The sequence below is a fragment of the Euleptes europaea genome, chromosome 8 (assembly GCF_029931775.1).
Source record: "Euleptes europaea isolate rEulEur1 chromosome 8, rEulEur1.hap1, whole genome shotgun sequence".
Taxonomy (NCBI): domain Eukaryota; kingdom Metazoa; phylum Chordata; class Lepidosauria; order Squamata; family Sphaerodactylidae; genus Euleptes; species Euleptes europaea.
Genome location: NC_079319.1, coordinates 15,742,276 through 15,760,741, shown reverse-complemented (window position 1 = coordinate 15,760,741; position 18,466 = coordinate 15,742,276). Strand labels below are relative to the sequence as shown.

The following is an 18,466-nucleotide window of genomic DNA, read 5'->3' as shown; positions in this document are numbered from 1 at the left end:
GTCCTGTGGGTGGGTTGCCTGAAAGCATCTAGCTTTCTACTATTATTTATGTAATTCATTTGTACCCCCCTTTCTCCCCAATGGAGACCCAAAAGTGGCTTACCTTGTTCTTCTCTCCTCCATTTTCTCCTCATGACAACCCTGTGAGGTAATTTAGGCTGAGAGTGTATAACTGGCCCAAGGTCACCCAGCAAGCTTCCATGGCATGAGTGGGGATACGAACCTGGGTCTCTTCGATCCTAGTCCAGCCTCTAACCACTACACCCACACTGACACTCGACGGGAAAGAGAAACAGGATGTTGGACCTTCAGTCTGTTCATTTTATGTTCTAATGCTAGAGTTGCCAGCTCCGGGTTGGGAAATACCTGGAGATGTTTGGGGTAGAGCCTGAGGAGGGCAGGGCCTGGGGAGGGGAGGGACTTCAATGCCATAGAGTCCAATTTCCAAAGCAGCCATTTTCTCCAGGTGAACTGATGTCTATCGGCTGGAGATCAGTTGTAATAGCAGGAGATCTCCAGCTAGTACCTGGAGGTTGGCAACCCTATCTAATGCCTTGTTTGCACATCATAAAGAACAAGCTGGAAAATCCAGAAAAATTGAAGATTTTGGACACCCAAATATTCAAACACTGTCTGAGAAAGGAACACAAAGTGAAAAAAACTGAATGTGTGGCTTTATTATATTTAGATTTCTATTCTCTATGGAGCTTAAATAGGTCTATCACATAATTAATAGTAATTGTCATTTTACATGTTGATACACAATTCAGGACTAAAAACCAGACAAGGAGTGCTGGAGTGGGGGGGAAAGAATTAACTTTTTCGCAATGCAAGTATCAATGCCGCAGCACCATGTGAAAGCTTCAACCCAAAGACTCAAGCGTCAGCACTACCAAAAAAAAAAAAAAAAGACACACAGAGAGAGATTTATGCTTATTAAATCAGACCCAAAGACACACCCTCCGTTAAAGGAATCAAAAGAGAAGACGACTGACACAAGACTTTATAAACGTTTAAGATTTGATGTGAGATTAAAACACACTAATAATTTTAATGTCCTGTTTCAAATTAATAAATATAATATAAAAATATACACCACTTGATGAAGGGATGTGCCGAATTTGAAAAAGGAAGTTAGATTTCGCTTTCGAACGTATGCAGATATGTCTTTAAAGAAAGCATTTCGGAGTAGTTTCGGTTGGTCTTCCGGAAAAAGTCCATGCCGGTCACCAGCTCAATATCGCGTACTCGAGCTGTGTGCATCTTCAAGAGTTCTTCCACCCACCGAGAATCTTCCTCAGAACTCTGAAACCGAAAAAACAAACTTGACTGAGACAGATCATGAGACATTTTATTCTGGCCTCCCCATTTTCATTAAAAATTTCAACGAGTATGTTACAAAACGTATTAATCCATTTTCTTAATCTTGGTAATCATAAAAGGCAAGAGAAGTTCAGTGAATCATTTGAGCCATTATTCAGAGAGGAAGAGGAATATTTGGACCAAGACAATGCAGCCAGGACCAACTGGAGCCTAGAAATTGTGAGAGGAAGTGAGTATAGGACTGGCCAAATCATAAAATGAGACCTTTTAGAAGCAGCCTGAATAGCCCAGCTTAATCCAAGCTTGTCAGAGCTCGGAAGCTAACCAGCGTATTAGCCATGGTTAGTACTTGTATGGGAAACCAACCAAAGAAAGCTAGACTGTTCTGAAGAGGAAGTCAACAATGGCAAACCATGTCTGCTTGTCTCTTGCCTGGAACGCCCCATGGTTGGGGTTGCCATGAGTCAGTTTTTGTTCTCTTTCAGATAGCGGAACACCCTATTGTGTTTGATGTTTTGTAATGATAGATTGCTCTGATCTGGTTAGTTCAGGCTAGCCTGATCTCATTAGATCAGTACAATTATGCATGCCCCCAAGCACAGTGATCTGCAGGGTAAATATACCTAGTTCCTGCAATCTTCCATGTAGGACTTGTTTTCTTTGCCCATAATGATCTTTGTGAACGCTTCATATAGCCATTGCTTACTTTGCCAGTACAAATTTTCATTTTAAGTTCAGTTTCTCCAAAATTTCTTTTTATTTCTAAAGGCCAGTATCAAATACAGCCCAAAGAGTAATAAAGCCATACACTTAAAATCCCCCCTCCCGGTCCCTACTTAAAATGACTCCTTTCTCCTCTGTCTTTTTCATATATTTAACAAGAGGCTCAGCTTTGCAGCATGTATGAGCTGGAAACTGACTGTTCCTCATTCATTCCAGGTTTTCAAGATCAACACAGTATGGAAATATTAACGTAAGATGTTGACTGCTGAGAGAACAAACAGTGTGATGTAGAGGTTAAGAGCGGCGGACTCTAATCTGGAGAACCAGATTCCCCACTCCTCCACACGAGCAGTGGATCTACACAGGAAGCCAGCTGAGTTACCTTGACCTAGTCACAGTTCTCTTAGAACTCTCTCACAAGGTGTCTGTTGTGGGGGGAGAAAGGGAAGGCAATTGTAAGCCAGTTTGACACTCAGTAAAAAGAAGAAAAAATCATCGTATAAAAAACAACTCCTCTTCTTCCTCCTCTTCTTCCCACTGAACTGAAAACCGTACTGCACACTCGCTAAGTGGAGTACCAGACAGCACCGCACCAGATGGCAGCTGCTGATGGCAATGAAATGAAGTCGCTCTTACCACGACCTTGTAACCACTATCAAGGGGGTAGTAAAGGCAGGCTTCGTTTCCTGGCCATTCGAAAGACAGCTGGCTTCCCAAGGGGATGCAGCAACTACACTGGGAGATTATGAAGTGGTCACCAGGTGGCGGTGTGTCATTTGAAAGCCTCTTAACCTGCAGAGCAGAGCTAAATGCAAGAAAAGACACCCGGAGCCCAGACGCTCCGCTTAAGTTCCCGCTAGTTAGGACTGTTGGGGATTTGCTGTCAAGAACGATAGTGGTATGTGGTGTGGCTAAGCCTCGGACCTTATGCCAAACTCTGTCACAGAGCGTGTGTGTGTTTAGTGTTCCTGGAAATAAGCAGCGCCGTTTCTCCATCTAGAAAATGCTCGTAAACATTTGTACCTTTTACACAGTGTAAGAATCTTAATTAGCGCAGCTTGGCAAATAAATCCACAACGTTACTAGACCATAAAAATGTTTACTAGCCTGTCTGCTTGACCATACCTATATTAGTCGCTTGCGGGGGGGAGGTAAAGAACCAGTTAATTTAAAGCTTCCATGTTGCCTGCAGGCAACTCACGCTTACCACAGGCAAGCGGCTATTTATAAAGGCTGAAACAGTGGAGTTTTGAGATGCAAGAGGGTTTTGTCCCTAGAAATGCAAGCAGACTGGCATCTTGTGTTATGCTGAAGTTCCTCAAAGCTCAGGAACTTTAGTCACTTAAGTCTAAACACACACAGATATGCACATTTGCTTAGCAAAGTGGTCTCGGAATAGTGTTAGAACACAATGGGTAGCCAAATTAGTCTATCTGTAGCAGGAGAAAAGAGTAAGAATACAGTAGCACCTTAAAGACTAACAAAATTTCTGGTAGGGTATGAGCTTTCGTGAGTCACAGATCACAAGTAGGATGAGCTCCAGCTGAGGAAAAGGAGGAGGAGGAGAAGGAGAAGGAGGAGAGTTGGTTTTTATATGCCGACTTTCTCTGCCACTTAAGGGAGAATCAAACCGGCTTACAATCACCTTCCCCTCCCTTCCCCACAACAGACACCCTATGAAGTAGGTGAGGCTGAGAGAGTGTGACTAGCCCAAGGTCACCCAGCTGGCTTAATGTGAAGGAGTGGGGAAACAAATCCAGTTCACCAGATTAGCCTCCACCGCTCATGTGGAGGAGTGGGGAATCAAACCCGGTTCTCCAGATCAGACTGTCAGGGTCTTCACTGAACGCAAGATCCTGACGGGCTCTTGACATGAGTGCAGGCCAAGTTCTGGCCACAAGTCAAGTCCTTGGTTCCCAGAGCTTGGAAACTCCTGTGTATACTTCGTTAGTGCCTGTTATCACAGCTGTGGCGTGTTGTGTCTTCATTCATGGGAAATGTCTATCTTGCTGTTGCCTAGCAATATTTATCTTACTCTCCTGTCCTAATGTTTTTAAGCAGGTAGTCTCTACTTGCTCTCCACTGCTAACCTCGCCTGCCTGCGAGCAGTTCTTTTAATTTGCTTTTTAGTTCCTAATAAAGTTTTACTGCTTCGGATCTACCTGTCTGGATGAGTATGCTTGAGGGATGCTAGAGGCAAACTCCTGAGACTGGCACAGACTCCACTGCTCCAAACCATCGCTCTTAACCACTACACTGCGCTGGCATACCAGTTCACCTGGAGAAAATGGCTGCTTTGGCCATTGGACTCTATGGACTGAAGTCCCTCCCCTCCCCAAACCCTGCCCTCCTCAAGCTCCACCCCAAAAATCTCCAGGTATTGCCCAACCCAGAGCTGGCAACCCTAACCATGCTGGCTCTCATCTCCCAGTAGATCTGGCTCTGGAGAGGCTGGCCTTCCTTTTTCCAGAGGGAAGGAGGATGATGGCTGGTGGTCCTGGTCAGGCCGGAGCAGGTTGGCAGTGAGGAACAGGCCAACGAGGAGAAACAGGCTGGTGGAAAGCTGGAAAAGGGGAACTAAGGACTGAAGCAGAGAACTTTGGGGATTCCTGCTGCAGGATTGAAGCTCCGGTTAGAGAGTTTGTTGTTGTACAGTGTCAGGCGAGCCCTGGGAAGAAGGGTGAACCAGTGAACTCTGATTAGTCGACTGGCGAACACGAAAAGGCCTTGCCAGGGACTTACAAATCCCAGTTACTATTTCTACCCCCTCCCCTTTTAGATTTGCTTCCTCATTAAAGTTCCTGTTCTGTACAGTTAAGTGTGAGTGCAGCTGTTGGAACCCACCAGGATTGGGAAGAGGTTGCCAGCCCTGAAGTGCCTTTAGCACTTGCCTCAAGTCTGAAGGGTGCTTTCACACATGCTGAATAATGCACTTTCAATCCACTTTCGATGTACTTTGAAGCTGGATTTTACTGTGTGAAACGGCAAAATCCTCTTGCAAATGATCATTAAAGTGCATTAAAGGCGGATTGGAAGTGCATTATTCAGGATGTGTGAAAGCGCCCTGAATTGCTCAATTATTGCGAAAGGGGGGGGAATAGCCAGTGGCAAAAGGCGTAGCACTGTTCCTTCACCTCCAGTTGTTCCTCTGTTGTCTCTCAGGGCTGCTTTTCACAGGTTTTTTTAAACAAATGGAACTTTGTTACTCACATTAGCATATAATGCATTTGCCTCAGAGACCATGCAACCGCATTAGCTTCTATTCACCCCCTTTTATCTCCGTCTTCCCCAAGCTCCTTCTCTCGTTTCTCAGTTTTTTAATGATAGACCAGTCAAGTTAGAGTTAATGGAGTTAATTATGATGATGAGTAATTATTATGGAGCATCTCCCCAGCTGAGTGATGATGTATTTCCTTTCGAATGGCTCCCATAAAACCACTGAACGTTTGAGATTAGACGCACAACCAATTACTTTCCATTTGAAAGAAGCAGGGTACAGATCTCTAAATTTGTCCTAAGTCAACAGAGAAACAGATGGTGAAAACCGTAACAGCGATTTGCTCGGAGTGCTTTTTCCTGGGTAAAGATGGCTTTACACACACAACCAATAAAGCGCAGGTAAGATATCCTAAAGCGCTCTCCCTCTAAATATCTATGCAAAACAAACGACGTGCATAAATATGCCCCTGCAGATCAACAGTTTAGCACAATGCCAAAAGAGCTGCACATTCTAATGAATGCTCATCCTTTATTTAGGCTATCTGAAAATCTTAATCAGACCTGGTTTGAAGGAGTCAGTTATTGCTATTTTGTAATATGGTGCAAGGTACCCTGGAGGAGTCACGCCAGGAGACAAAATTCTTAGCCACCGTATCTAATAGTAAATTGGCTGGCTACTCTGCAAATAATAAAAATCCAGCCCCTTCTCTCTCATGGGGTTGCCTGAGGCGGATGCCACAGGGGTGTATTACTTTAGCATGCCGAGTAGCCAAGGCAGGTGGGTAAGGAAATGTGCAGACTCTCTAATTAAACAACTTAATTTCTACAAGGCACAAACTTAGGGTACTACAAGGCAGATCTAGGTACACTAAGTAAATCAAACAAAAGCGTGCTGGTCTACAACCGTAACAACAATAAACTAACTAACTAACTAACTAAAAAAAAAAGGAAAGTTATTAACGGTTTTTTTGGGTCAGTTCTGGCCCCATACTGCTTTGATTTATTCCCTGATTGCCATACACATTTTTGTGCCTCTGGTTTTTACTTCCTCCCCGCCCCCGCCCCCCCGGGGTTTTCCCCAGCTCTTTTGAGTTCACTTTTACCCCAATGTTTTTATGGAAGACCATTTTGAGTTGGTGTTTTCCTAGTGCATAATGTTTCTAATGGTTTTCTTTGTCCTGCCCACTCCCACCTACCTCCTACCCACTTTTCAGTGATTGGGCTGTGGTCATCATTAAACCACTCCCTCTTCTCCCTAAGATGAATGATTTCAATTTCTTTTTCAAAGCCCTCAATTATCGATATAATGCTGTAGTGTTGTAATGACAGCTTAAGCAGGTTCTCTCATTTCCTAGCTTTCATTTAAAAACAAAAAGTCTCTAGACCCTTCCCTTGTGAAGATATGCCCTTCTCCTTATATCTCTGCGAGGGAAAGGGATAGAGACTTACTTTAAAAAAAAAAAGAGAGAATCTGTTTAAGCTACCATTACAACACTACAGTGTTATACTGATATTGTAGGTCTGTTTTTTTTAATAATAATAAGGGGGTGCTGTGATGTCACCGATAACATCAATGACAACAGCACCCTCCCTTGAAAATCTTCATTATTTAAGCCACGTGCAGAAGAAAACAAACTGACTCCACAACTGTAAAAATGCACAGGGAGGACAGACGTGCAGAAGAGCCCCACCCAAACCGATTCCAATCCTTGTGGATTGACTCCAAAAAAAAAATTAGGAGTAACTCCAATGTGCAGAAAAAATCTAGATCCTTGGGATCCATGAGACTCCTTTGATGGTCTTCAGGTTCTCACATGTCAGGAATTGAACTCTGGACATTCTGCATGCCCAGCAGTTACTTTACCACTGATCTATCAAACATTCCCCAGGCACAAAGGCCTTTTATGCATGGCTGTTTCCCTCGTGGTCACCCCTCTGACGACTTTGGGTCTTTGTTTTGATTATGGATGCCCTTTCTGACTGATCGCCTTGCTCTCCCCCTGTGTTTCCCAGCGTTTTGCCCGCCTTTTCAAATTTGAGATTAAACAGGTCCCATGCATAAAAGGCCAAAGAGCAGTTGTTTAGAGGTGTTTAATTGTAACATGGCTGTTTAGCTAGAAGCTAAATACTTCTTACTGGGTATTATTCCACCTCAAATTCCACCCAATCAAAGAGAGCTGTATCAATATGCAACAACAGCGGCGAGACTATCATTGGCGCAAAAATGGAAAGATAAGGAGATATCAGATTTAAACATGGGGATTACAAGAATGTATGAATATGCGATGATGTCAACTCTCCACCTTGCTACATCATGAAATGTATGAGGAGCACAAACAGAAATGGCAATCCTTCTATGATAAATATGACGGTTCATAAGTATATATTTCAGAAAACATTGTTATGATATTAATGAAGGTTCTTTATAACAGATCAAAAAGTAATATTAGAGATATTAAACACAATATTAGAGAATTGTAATATGAATGTAATAGGAGTAAGATTTAAATATAATATTAGAGAATTGTTATATGAATGTAATAGAAGAGAGTAAGATTATGACAGAGATAATGACCTAGAATGTCCGTACGCCGGTGTAATAGTAATGTAATATGAACACAGATTGATTATCCCTTTCCCTGTTTTCCTTTTCCCATGTCTTAAAATAAAAACAAAAAAATTTAAAAAACAAAACAAAAAAAATTGTAACATGGCTGCTTTTGCATGGAACACAGGCCGAACACCATTGCAGATAAACAAGACAAAACCAGCATTGTTGCTCTTGTACCTATTGGTTGGTTTCACAAGACCAAAAAAACAAAAAACACCACAAAACTGTCCCAACTTACAAGGCAGCTCTCATCGTTGTCGGGACGGTGCGGGATTATATAGGACAGAACAGAAAGGGGTCCATCACACTTGTCAGCCGGCTGGTTGAAATCTAAACAGCTTGTTATGATGCTGTAGTAATGGGTTGGAACTGGGATTGAACTGCCTTCCACATACCTAGGGGAGCAGAGACGAGAAAAAAATGGTTTTATAACAGGTTTATAGTTGACTCAGGTTGTGGGGGAAAAATTCTGATTGAAGGATCACTACAGGGTTTGTTAACTGAGGGCCAAACTCCTGAGGAAGAGGAGGAGGAGGAGGAGGAGGAGGAGGAGGAGGAGGAGGAGGAGGAGGAGAAGAGGAAGAAGAAAGGTTGGTTTTTATATGCCGACTTTCTCTACCACGTAAGGGAGAATCAAACCCACTTACAATCGCCTTCCCTTCCCCTCCCCACAACAGACACCCTGTGAGGTAGGTGAGGCTGAGAGAGAGTGACTTGCCCAAGGTTACCCATCTGGCTTCATGTGTAGGAGTGGGGGAACAAATCCAGTTCACCAGCTTAGCTTCCGCCGCTCATGTGGAGGAGTGGGGAATCAAACCCGCTTCTCCAGATTAGAGTCCATCGCTCCAAACCACAGCTCTTAACCACTACGCCACACTGGCTGACTTCTCCCTGTGCCATTTTCCCACACTGGAACAGCTCTGGGGTGAGTCATTTGCTCCAAAACGGGGTGGATAATTCCTCCCAGAGCCATTTCAGTATGAGGGGGAGGCAGGAGCCCCTGTTTCCCCCCACCACGCTGTAATCCCAAGTGACTCAGGCCCCTGCAGACTGGTAAAACAACATTCTCCGCAGCTGCTGTGGGGCTACAGGGAAAACCAGCTAGGGCCAGGGGACCTGGTCCTGACTTATTAGCATATAGTGTAATTTGGACCTTATTAAAGGTGGTTGATAAATAATACTAGTAGTTCAGATTTATACAGTGTTTTAGGGCATTCAGATTGTTTCACTTAGGCTGCATTTAAACAGCCATCTTAACTGTGGTTAGGATTGTCAACTCTGGGCTGGGAACCTCCTGGACATTTGGGGATGCAGCCTTGGAGGGGCAGGATTTGGGAAGGGGAGGAACCTCAGAGGTGTATAATGCCATAGAGTCCACCCTCAAAAGCAGCCATTTTCTCCAGAGGAACTGATCTCTGTTGTCTGGAGATCAGCTGTAATTCCAGACGATCTCCAGGTACCACTTGGAGGTCAACAACCCTAAGCATGACACTGGCATGATGTTGAGGTCATTTAGCATGTTCAGGGTAGCAGTATGATTCAGACAGGACACTCTCCAATTTGTAGCTCAGTCTCAGTGCAATCCTAAGAACACTTTCCTGAGGATAAGCCCCACTAAATAGGATTCTGAATAGGCATGCTTAGGATTGTTCTCTTAGCCACTCAGCTATGCCAGCTTTTATACGGTATTATGTCCTGGCAAGTATACAGAAGAAAGCCTCCTCACTAAGCCACCAGCAATCAGTTCAAACTTTTTCTTCTTCTCTCTCTCTTTTTTTTTTTGCACGCAAATCCAATCTGTTTTTCAGCAGACCTTGGTGTGGCAAGCCAATCTTTTAAACGCATCACCCTATATCAATATCACAGCTCATCTGTCCTGGAAAATATTTCCTGAAAGTGATTATCCCCGGAACATGTTGAGTCATGATTTTTCAAAATGCAGATGTGTAGTCAAGTGGAGAGGAGCTCTAGCAAAGTTCAGGAGTAGCGAAACTCAGGCTGGAAACCATATTGCAGCGCTCACAAGTTCTGCTTGCAGTTCTTCCAGACTCCAAGAGCTGCAGAAGAACAACAGGTCTAACCAGGGATGGGCCGGCCATGTAACTTACAGGGAAAGTACCTGATGGGTCTCTGCCCCTGGAGGGCTGCTGGTAATCAGAGTCATACAGAGCCAAGCCCCAGCAGTTCTACCAGTACTGCAAAGGCCTGAGCCTGGCTTGCGTCCGATTAGGGTTGCCAACCTCCAGGTACTAGATGAAGATCTCCTGCTATTACAACTGATCTCCAGCCAATAGAGATTAGTTCCCCTGGAGAAAATGGCCGCTTTGGCAATTGGACTCCATGGCATTGAAGTCCCTCCCCAAACCCTGCCCTCCTCAGGCTCTGCCCCAAAAACCTCCTGCTGGTGGCGAAGAGAAACCTGGCAACCCTACTTCCAGTCCAATTTAACATCCCAGTCCATCCCTAGGTCTGACCACCTGGGACCAGAAATAATGTTATGGCTCTCTTACAGCTGTGTGGCATTCCTTGGCTTTAATGAGTTGACATGACTGCCAAACTTATTTAACAGAACTTACTCCTTTATGGTGGTTCAGTGGGACCTCACATTTTAAAAAACATTTATGTGGACGTTCAAGAATTTTTTCTTCATTTAGAGGGGCAAAAAGTTTGGTTCCTCTTTTCATGTAGCACCACTCAACTAGGCCCAAATCGAGGGATGTCAAATCCAGAGCCAGCGCTGGCATCATGGGACAACTATTGGCTTGCCAGCCTCCAGGTGGTGGCTAGAGATCTCCCGCTATGACAACTGATCTCCAAACAACAAAGATTAGTTCCCCTGGAGAAAATGGTCGCTTTGGAAGGTGGCATTGAAGTCCCTCCCTTCTCCGACCCCTGCCCTCCTTAGGCTCTACCCCTAAAATTGCCAGATATTTCCCAACCCAGAGCTGGCCACCCCAGGCAACTATCAGAGCCTACCACTGAGCCAACGCCTGCAGATGGATTTGCCACCTGCTTGCCTCTCTGGTGGGAAAAACGGGATTTGGCCTTTGCTGTGCCCAGAAAAGAGGACATGCGTAAGAAGTGACAGAGAGGCTCTCTTGCCCAGGACTTCCAAAACCTATGACTGGCCCTGATTGACCTTCAATAAGTCTACCAACCGAATGCTTCCCCCACCCCACCAAAAAGCACCAAACAAAATAAGATTCTACCGCCACCAAACACCAAGCAGTTATTTCAAAAGGCAGCGTGCAGAACAGGAGATACTTACTGTTTTATTTTGTCTGTTGTGTCGTACAAACCATCGAAGTCGTAATCAAAAATTGGTCCGCTTATAACATTGACTCCGTTCCGCTCAGTGGCATATCTCTTCACCAAGACCCTCTGAAAGTAATTCCACACCCCTGTAGCAAGACATAAGATTATCCTTACCCCAGCAATAACAACAACAAAAAGTGTCAGCTGAGGTAAGGGAGCACTGACTCTTCAATGTACACATTTTGCAAAAATCAATAAAATGATGGGCAACGGATTCAAGACGGACAAAAAGAAGTACCTCTTTACTCAAGGAGTGATTAAACCACGGATTTCACTGCTAGTGAACACAGAGTCAGGGGCAAGAACAGATGGCTTTGAAAGGGGATTAGACTAATTCATGGAGGGTAGGTCTATCAGTGGCTACTAGCTAGGGTTGCCAGGTCCCTCTTCGCTACCAGCAGAAGGTTTTTGGGGTGGAGCCTGAGGAGGGCAGGGTTTGGGGAGGAACTTCAATGCCATACAGTCCAATGGCCAAAGCGGCCATTTTCTCCAAGTGAGCTGATCTCTATCGGCTAGAGATCAGTTGTAATAGCAGGAGATCTCCAGCTACTACCTGTAAGTTGGCAACCCTACTACCAGCCATGGTGGCTAAGGCCATTTATGCATGGCTGTTTCCTCACAGTCTGGGCATTGCTTTGATTATGCTTGCATTTTCCGACCGTCAGAGGTCGCCTTGCTCTCCCCCCACGTTTCTGCACGTTTTGGCTGCATTTTCTGGATTTGTGTTTAGCCAGCACCCAGAAAATGCAGGGAAATGCGTGAAAACACAGGGAGGAGAGCGAGGTGACCTCTGATGGTCGGAAAATGCAAGCATGATCAAAGCAAAGCCCCGAAGTAGTCGGCGGGGTGACTGCGAGGAAACAGCCATGCATAAATGGCCCAAGGGGAACCTCCACGTTGAGAGGCAGAAAACCTCTGAACGCTGGTCTTGGGAGGCAGCATCAGGGGGGCAGGCCTCGGCCTCTGTGCCCTATCGTGGGCCCTCCATAGTAACTGGTTGGCCACTGTGTGAGACTGGACTGGACCAGATGGCCCACTGGTCTGATCCTACAGGGCTCTTCTTACATCCTTATATTATTATGAGATGTGGATATACACACAAGTACAAAATATATCCACAACAGAAGAAGCAGAGTGGGAATCAGCCCATGCAACTGCTGAGTATGATTCCTTTGACGTTTCCTCCTTCACCATCTGATCCAGCAGGGTTCTTCTTGTGCCCTTAACACAGTATTAATATAATCCGCAGACTCGTTCCATTTCTGCCGAGGAACACTATTCACATTTTTGTTGTTGTTGTTTTACATTCTCATCTTCCTACCTCCAGCTACAAACAAAGGAAACAGGCAATGCCATTCTGAGGCTGGCATTGCCAACGGGCACGCCACAGAGGTCTCATTGTATTTTCCCGACAAACAGGGCGGGTTTCTCTCACTGCCTTACGTGCAAGCAGGCACGCATGCAAACACACATTTGTAGCGAGCACAGTTCCTCAAGACGTCATCCTTCGTGATCTAGCTAGGATGATCATGCTGTTTGCCCTTCGTACTCATTTTCGAAAGCAATTTAAATGGCAATACCTCTGCTAGACAAAAAGATACCAGGGCTCAAGCACCACCCTCTGATCCTGAATCCCTTCTCCCCCAGCGTCCAGGGTGCACAGACCCTCTGAAGTTACTTGATGAGTGAAAGAAATGCACTCTGCACCTGCTCGGGGGCACTTTGGATCTACTATTGTTTCATATAATCTAGGATTAAGCCCTGGCATTGATGTCCCAAGCGACATCCCAGAAAATTAAGCCCGATTGAATAGAAATTAGTAATATCAATAGAAGTGCAAGCAGTCTGCGTGTGACTGGGATGGGCAGAGAGGGAGCCCACTTACCAGAGGCCAGGAGGTGCTTAGGGCTGCCAGTTCCAGGTTGGGCTATAACTGGAGATTTTGACGGTGGACTCCTGGGGAGGGCGGGGTTTGGGGAGGGGACGGGCCTCAGCAGGGTATAATGCCATAGAGTCCATCTTCCAAAGATGCCATTTTCCCCAGGGGAACTGATCTTGGTCAGTTATAATAGCGGGAGACCTCCAGGTGCCACCTGGAGGTTGGTGACTCTACAGATGCCCCACGGGAGAAAAGCCCAGAGGCACAGCTGGAAGCTAAAGGGTACACCAGCAGCTCTGAGAAGCCCCATCAGAAAAGGCAAGACAAACCCCAGGTGGAGCTGGTGAGGACGAAGAACCCTGGAGACAGGCGGAGGTAAAGGTGAGCAACCATGGGGTGATGTCACATCCCGATGTTCACTAGGCAGACTTTGTTTACAGGGTGGTATGCCATTGCCTTCCCCAGTCGTCTACACTTTACCCCCAGCAAGCTTGGTACTCGTTTTACTGGCCTCGGAAGGATGGAAGGATGAGTCAACCTTGAGCCGGCTACCTGAAACCGACTTCCGTCAGGATCGAACTCAGGTCATGAGCCTGCTTAGCTTCTGACGTCTGTTGAGATCAGGCTGGCCTCAGCCAACCAAGTAAGGGCATGCAGCAACTCACTTCCCAAATTACGTCATGCCATTATTTATCATTATTTCCAAATACAAGTACTAATGAGCCAAAAGCTGCTTTTACCAAAGCAAAAAATCACTATAAAAGGTACTTACTTTTGAAGGCAGGATACATGGGGACAACGTTTGTTATTAGAAAAGCATCATATTTTGCTTCTGCTGAGGAACTTAGTTCTGGAAATAAAGAAGTTAAAATATCCTGTCAGAACTACTTTCAATTGATTAGCAAGCTTCTGTGTATACACATCCAGGGATGAAAGAAAACTAGGGATGCTGCTGGATTAGTGAGAGTTTCTATTCATGCTAGAGATCCTTCCAGAAAAGGTATTAGAGGTTCAAAACAGCCCTCTGCCTAACCCAAAAGTCACCACCTGGAGAGGGATGAAGTTGTATGTTTCTAGTACAGGGGTCCCCAACCTTTTAGAGCATGTGGACACTTTGGATTTCTGAGACAGCGTGAACTTTCAAGAGTCAAAGTATCTGATGAAGGAAGCTTTGACTCTCGAAAGCTCACATCCGCAAAATCTTAGTGGTCTCTATGGTGCTAATGGACTCGAATCTATCTGTTCTAAATGTTTGTAAGAGATTATCCAAAGAGCTTGTTGAGTACCTATCACAGCTTGGAGAAGGTGAGTCTACTCAGTTGAGAAGAAAAGGTAAAGCTCCCCTGTACAAGCACCGGGTCATTCCTGACCCATGGGGTGACGTCACATCCCGATGTTTACTAGGCAGACTTTTGTTTTACGGGGTGGTTTGCCAGTGCCTTCCCCAATCATCTTCCCTTTACCCCCAGCAAGCTGGGTCCTCATTTTACCGACCTCGGAAGGATGGAAGGATGAGTCAACCTTGAGCCGGCTACCTGAAACTGACTTCCGTTGGGATCTAACTCAGGTCATGAGCAGAGCTTGGACTGCAGTACTGCAGCTTACCACTCTGCGCCACGGGGCTCTTCAGTTGAGGAGAAGGGGTTGTTTATGTATAGAAATGGCAGGTATGGAACAGAAACAGACAGAGGTTGCTGTGAGTTGGCTGAAGCACTTTTGGTTGCAGGATCTCTCTCAGGATCTCACATGTGGCATGCTCTCCCATACATCCACATCCCTACTTTAAAACTCAGCCCAAATCTCCTGAATATTTATGTTTATACAGACACATGGGCATGCCCATCAAAATCTATAGACATTGTGCCCGCGCAGCTTACGGGGAGGAAAAAGGAACCCATAGGACATCTGCCTGTCCACTCTGTAAGCTGTACAGCTCTGGCTATTGATCGGAGAAATGCGCAAGTCCGGTCGTACGCAGTTCACCAGCTGCTCTGGGACACCAGATACTTCTGCCTGTATTGAAAGACAAAGAAAAACAAACAAACAAAAATTTTAAAAATCACTAGAAGTGTGTGTGTGTTAAGTGCCGTCAAGTTGCTTCCGACTCATGGCGACCCTATGAATCAAAGTCCTCCAAAATGTCCTATCTTTGACAGCCTTGCTCAGATCTTGCAAACTGAGGGCTGTCGCTTCCTTTATTGAGTCAATCCATCTCTTGTTGGGTCTTCCTCTTTTCTTGCTGCCCTCAGCTTTCCCTAGCATGACTGTCTTTTCCAGTGACTCTTGTCTTCTCATAATGTGACCAAAATATGATAGCCTCAGTTGAATCATTTTAGCTTCTAGGGTCAGTTCAGGCTTGATTTGATCTATAACCCATTGATTTGTTTTTTTTTTTGGCAGTCCATGGTATCCAATACACTAGAAGCGTATTGCTCATTAAATAGCCCAGCGTTTTACCTGGGGAGAGCTAATGTGGTCTAGCAGGAAGACTGAAAAATGAATTTGGATCTGACAGATGCTAGCTCCACCTGTGGGTGTTTTGGCTTGCCTTGGGCAAATCGCTATCTGAGAAGCCAGAACTACAAAGAGTCTTGCAGCGCCTTATACTGCTTATGCTGCAATAAATTTTGTAGTCTTTATGGTACTGCAAGACGCTTTGTTTCAGCTGCTCCAGGCTACTGGGACAATCCCTCTGGAATTTATAAAGAAGGTAGATAACAAAGCCCTTACAGAATAAGATCTTATGATGTCAAATTAAGGGTCACGAAACAGTTTGCACATTGCTAAGAGCTACATTATGTTTTGTACTATATAGTATTTTATTTTTAACAAGATACTGCAGTACCGGGTCTCCAGCCGTCACAGGGTGACTAGCAGGGGGGAAAAGCTATTAATTGGCCCCTTCTCTTTTGACTATTCTCACCTTTGGCAGAATTTAGCAGACCTCTGAGAGCCAATGCTCAATTAATGAGTTGTATTTGGGTTTGTACCCTGACCTGGATGGCCCAGGCTAGCCTGATCTTGTCAGATCTCAGAAGCTATGCAGGGTTGGCCCTAAGAACATAAGAACATAAGAAAAACCATGCTGGATCAGACCAAGGTCCACCAAGTCCAGCAGTCTGTTCACACAGTGGCCAACCAGGTACCTCTAGGAAGCCCACAAACAAGACAACTGCACCTGGTTAGTATTTGGATGGCAATGGCAAACCACTTCTGAACGTCTGTTGCCTTGAAAACCCTACTGGGTTGCCATTGGTTGTCTGCTACTTGACAGCACTTTACATTTGGGTTCACATTTTTCTTTTCTTTTTTGCCATCATCTCCAACTACGGCGACTCTGTAGGGTTTTCAAGGGAAAAGACAAACAGAGGTGGTTTGCCATGCCTGCCTCTGCTTACAAACCCTGGTATTTCTTGGTGGTTTCCTGTTCAAATACTAACCAGGGCCGACCCTGCTTAATTAAAAAAAAATAGGGAACTACAGGTTCTAAATATATTAAATTAATAATCCTATAAAATAATACATTTTTGCTTATATGGCTCTCTAAACCACCATATACCTCAGTGTTGCTATGCAAATCAATTATAACACATAATCTCTCTTGATCAGAACATAAATTCATTTAGCTGGCCAACTGCGATGTGTATATTCATGGCAAAGAGGTCCACAAATTAACAGAAAATTGTGTAAAAAACACGGTTTTCTATGTTAATTTTCAGAGGGTTCTCGTATTATGTGATAATCTTCACTAGTCAGTTGGACATGTTACATAATTTTAAACACCATACTTCTTAACCAAAATGAATTTAGCACTAACACTTTATGGGTCAAACCCCCCCTCCCCCCAAAAAATGGATTAAGGCAAATTTAGTGACCTGTTTTGAAATGGTATAAGATGTCCAAAGAGGCATCAGGAAGGTTTCGCTGTAGCCACTTTCAAAGTCATGGTGATGCAAGATGCTGTATTTTGTACGATAAAGAACAGCTGGACGGCCATAAAGGAGGTGTTTATCTGCAAGATAATAAGGAGGAGGCATGACACAAAGAGTTAAACACATCCATAACAGCTATTTTGCAAAAGGGAGCGGAAAAGAGAATATAAGAGATACCACATAAAGTCCTTATGCTCCATTCCCCTATATTCAAGGAAATTTTATTGCTATGTTGTTCAGAGCCAGTGTAAAATAGAGGCTAAGGGTATGTTAGGAAGCCCTTGGTTCAGATCTCAGCAGCATTATGAACCCACTGGCTGTCCTCTGGTACACTTCATCAGTAGGGCTGCCAGGTTGTTCCTCGTCACCAGCGGGAGTTTTGTGGGGGGGGTGGCTGGCAGCCATGATTGGTGTGCGCACAACATGTGTGATGCGCCGATGTCACTTCCGGGTTTACCCAGAACCAACACAGTCGCTCTAGCAGTCACCCCCTAGAGTTTTGGGGGCGATTACCAGAGCGTCTGCATCGCTTCTGATAAACCAGGAAGTGACGTCGGTGTGGTGGGAAGGTCATCTGAATGCCAATTGTGGGGGGGGGCCCTCCGTGGGCTCTTCCGCTCACCGATCAGCTGAGCATCGGCAGACAGCCACTGGGAAGTTGGCAAGTCTATTCATCAGTTAGGCCAGTTATGCAACTGAATGTATGCAGGGGGGCATGGCTCAGCGGTAGAGCATCTGCTTGGTATACAGAAGGTCCCTGGTGCAATCCCCAGCATCTCCAGTTAAAAGGACCAATCACTATGTGATGTAAAAGATCTTGGCCTGAGACCCTGGAGAGCCGCTCCCCGTCTAAGCAGACAATACTGACTGTGATAGAATGGTGGTCTGATTCACAATAAGGCAGATTCATGTAGTCATGTGTTCAATCCCAGGTCCCTGACAAGGGTATCCGTAAGATACACCGGTTTGCAAACTCATACTTTACGTTTTAGGTGTACACATAAACCACCTTAGGTATACAACTGAAAAGTCACATACACAGTTGCCCTTAAAGAAGGCCCTGTCTTAGCCTCCCATATATAACATGAGGATAATAATATTCACCTGCTTTACATGGCTGCAAGGACAATACATAGGAGGCAATGGGAACATTTCAAAAGTACTGCATAAAAACAAAGTCATATTAGAAAGCCAGTGTGGTGTAGTGGTTAGAGTGTTGGTCTAGAATCTGGGAGATCCTGGTTTCAAATCCCTACTCTGCCATGGAAGCTCACTAGGTGACCTTGGGCTCCGCCCCAAAATCTCCAGGTCTTCCCCAACCTGGAGCTGGCAACCCTAGCAATTTACCTGATGGGTGAATCAATTTCAATTTGGGCTGCGTGCCATTTGCCCTGTATAAATCCCTCTCAAAGTGCTATTAGCCTTACAGATTAGGAAGGATTCAGTAGGACTGGGGCAACAGCA

General features: G+C 45.0%; 1 protein-coding gene across 3 annotated transcripts in view; it reads right to left on the bottom strand.

Annotated features, from left to right (window-relative positions):
- Positions 1–950: 950 nt before the first annotated feature.
- ENPP2 (ectonucleotide pyrophosphatase/phosphodiesterase 2) overlaps positions 951–18,466 on the bottom strand; it is an 80,525-nt gene continuing 63,009 nt past the window's right edge. For all 3 annotated transcript variants that reach the window (XM_056854123.1, XM_056854120.1, XM_056854122.1), the window contains 6 exons: positions 16,946–17,082; positions 14,948–15,083; positions 13,843–13,920; positions 11,145–11,277; positions 8,115–8,271; positions 951–1,305 (listed from right to left, as the gene is read on the bottom strand). In XM_056854123.1, the coding sequence (XP_056710101.1) occupies positions 1,135–1,305; positions 8,115–8,271; positions 11,145–11,277; positions 13,843–13,920; positions 14,948–15,083; positions 16,946–17,082 (812 nt within the window). In that variant the 3' untranslated portion in view covers positions 951–1,134. The remainder of the gene's footprint in view (positions 1,306–8,114; positions 8,272–11,144; positions 11,278–13,842; positions 13,921–14,947; positions 15,084–16,945; positions 17,083–18,466) is intronic.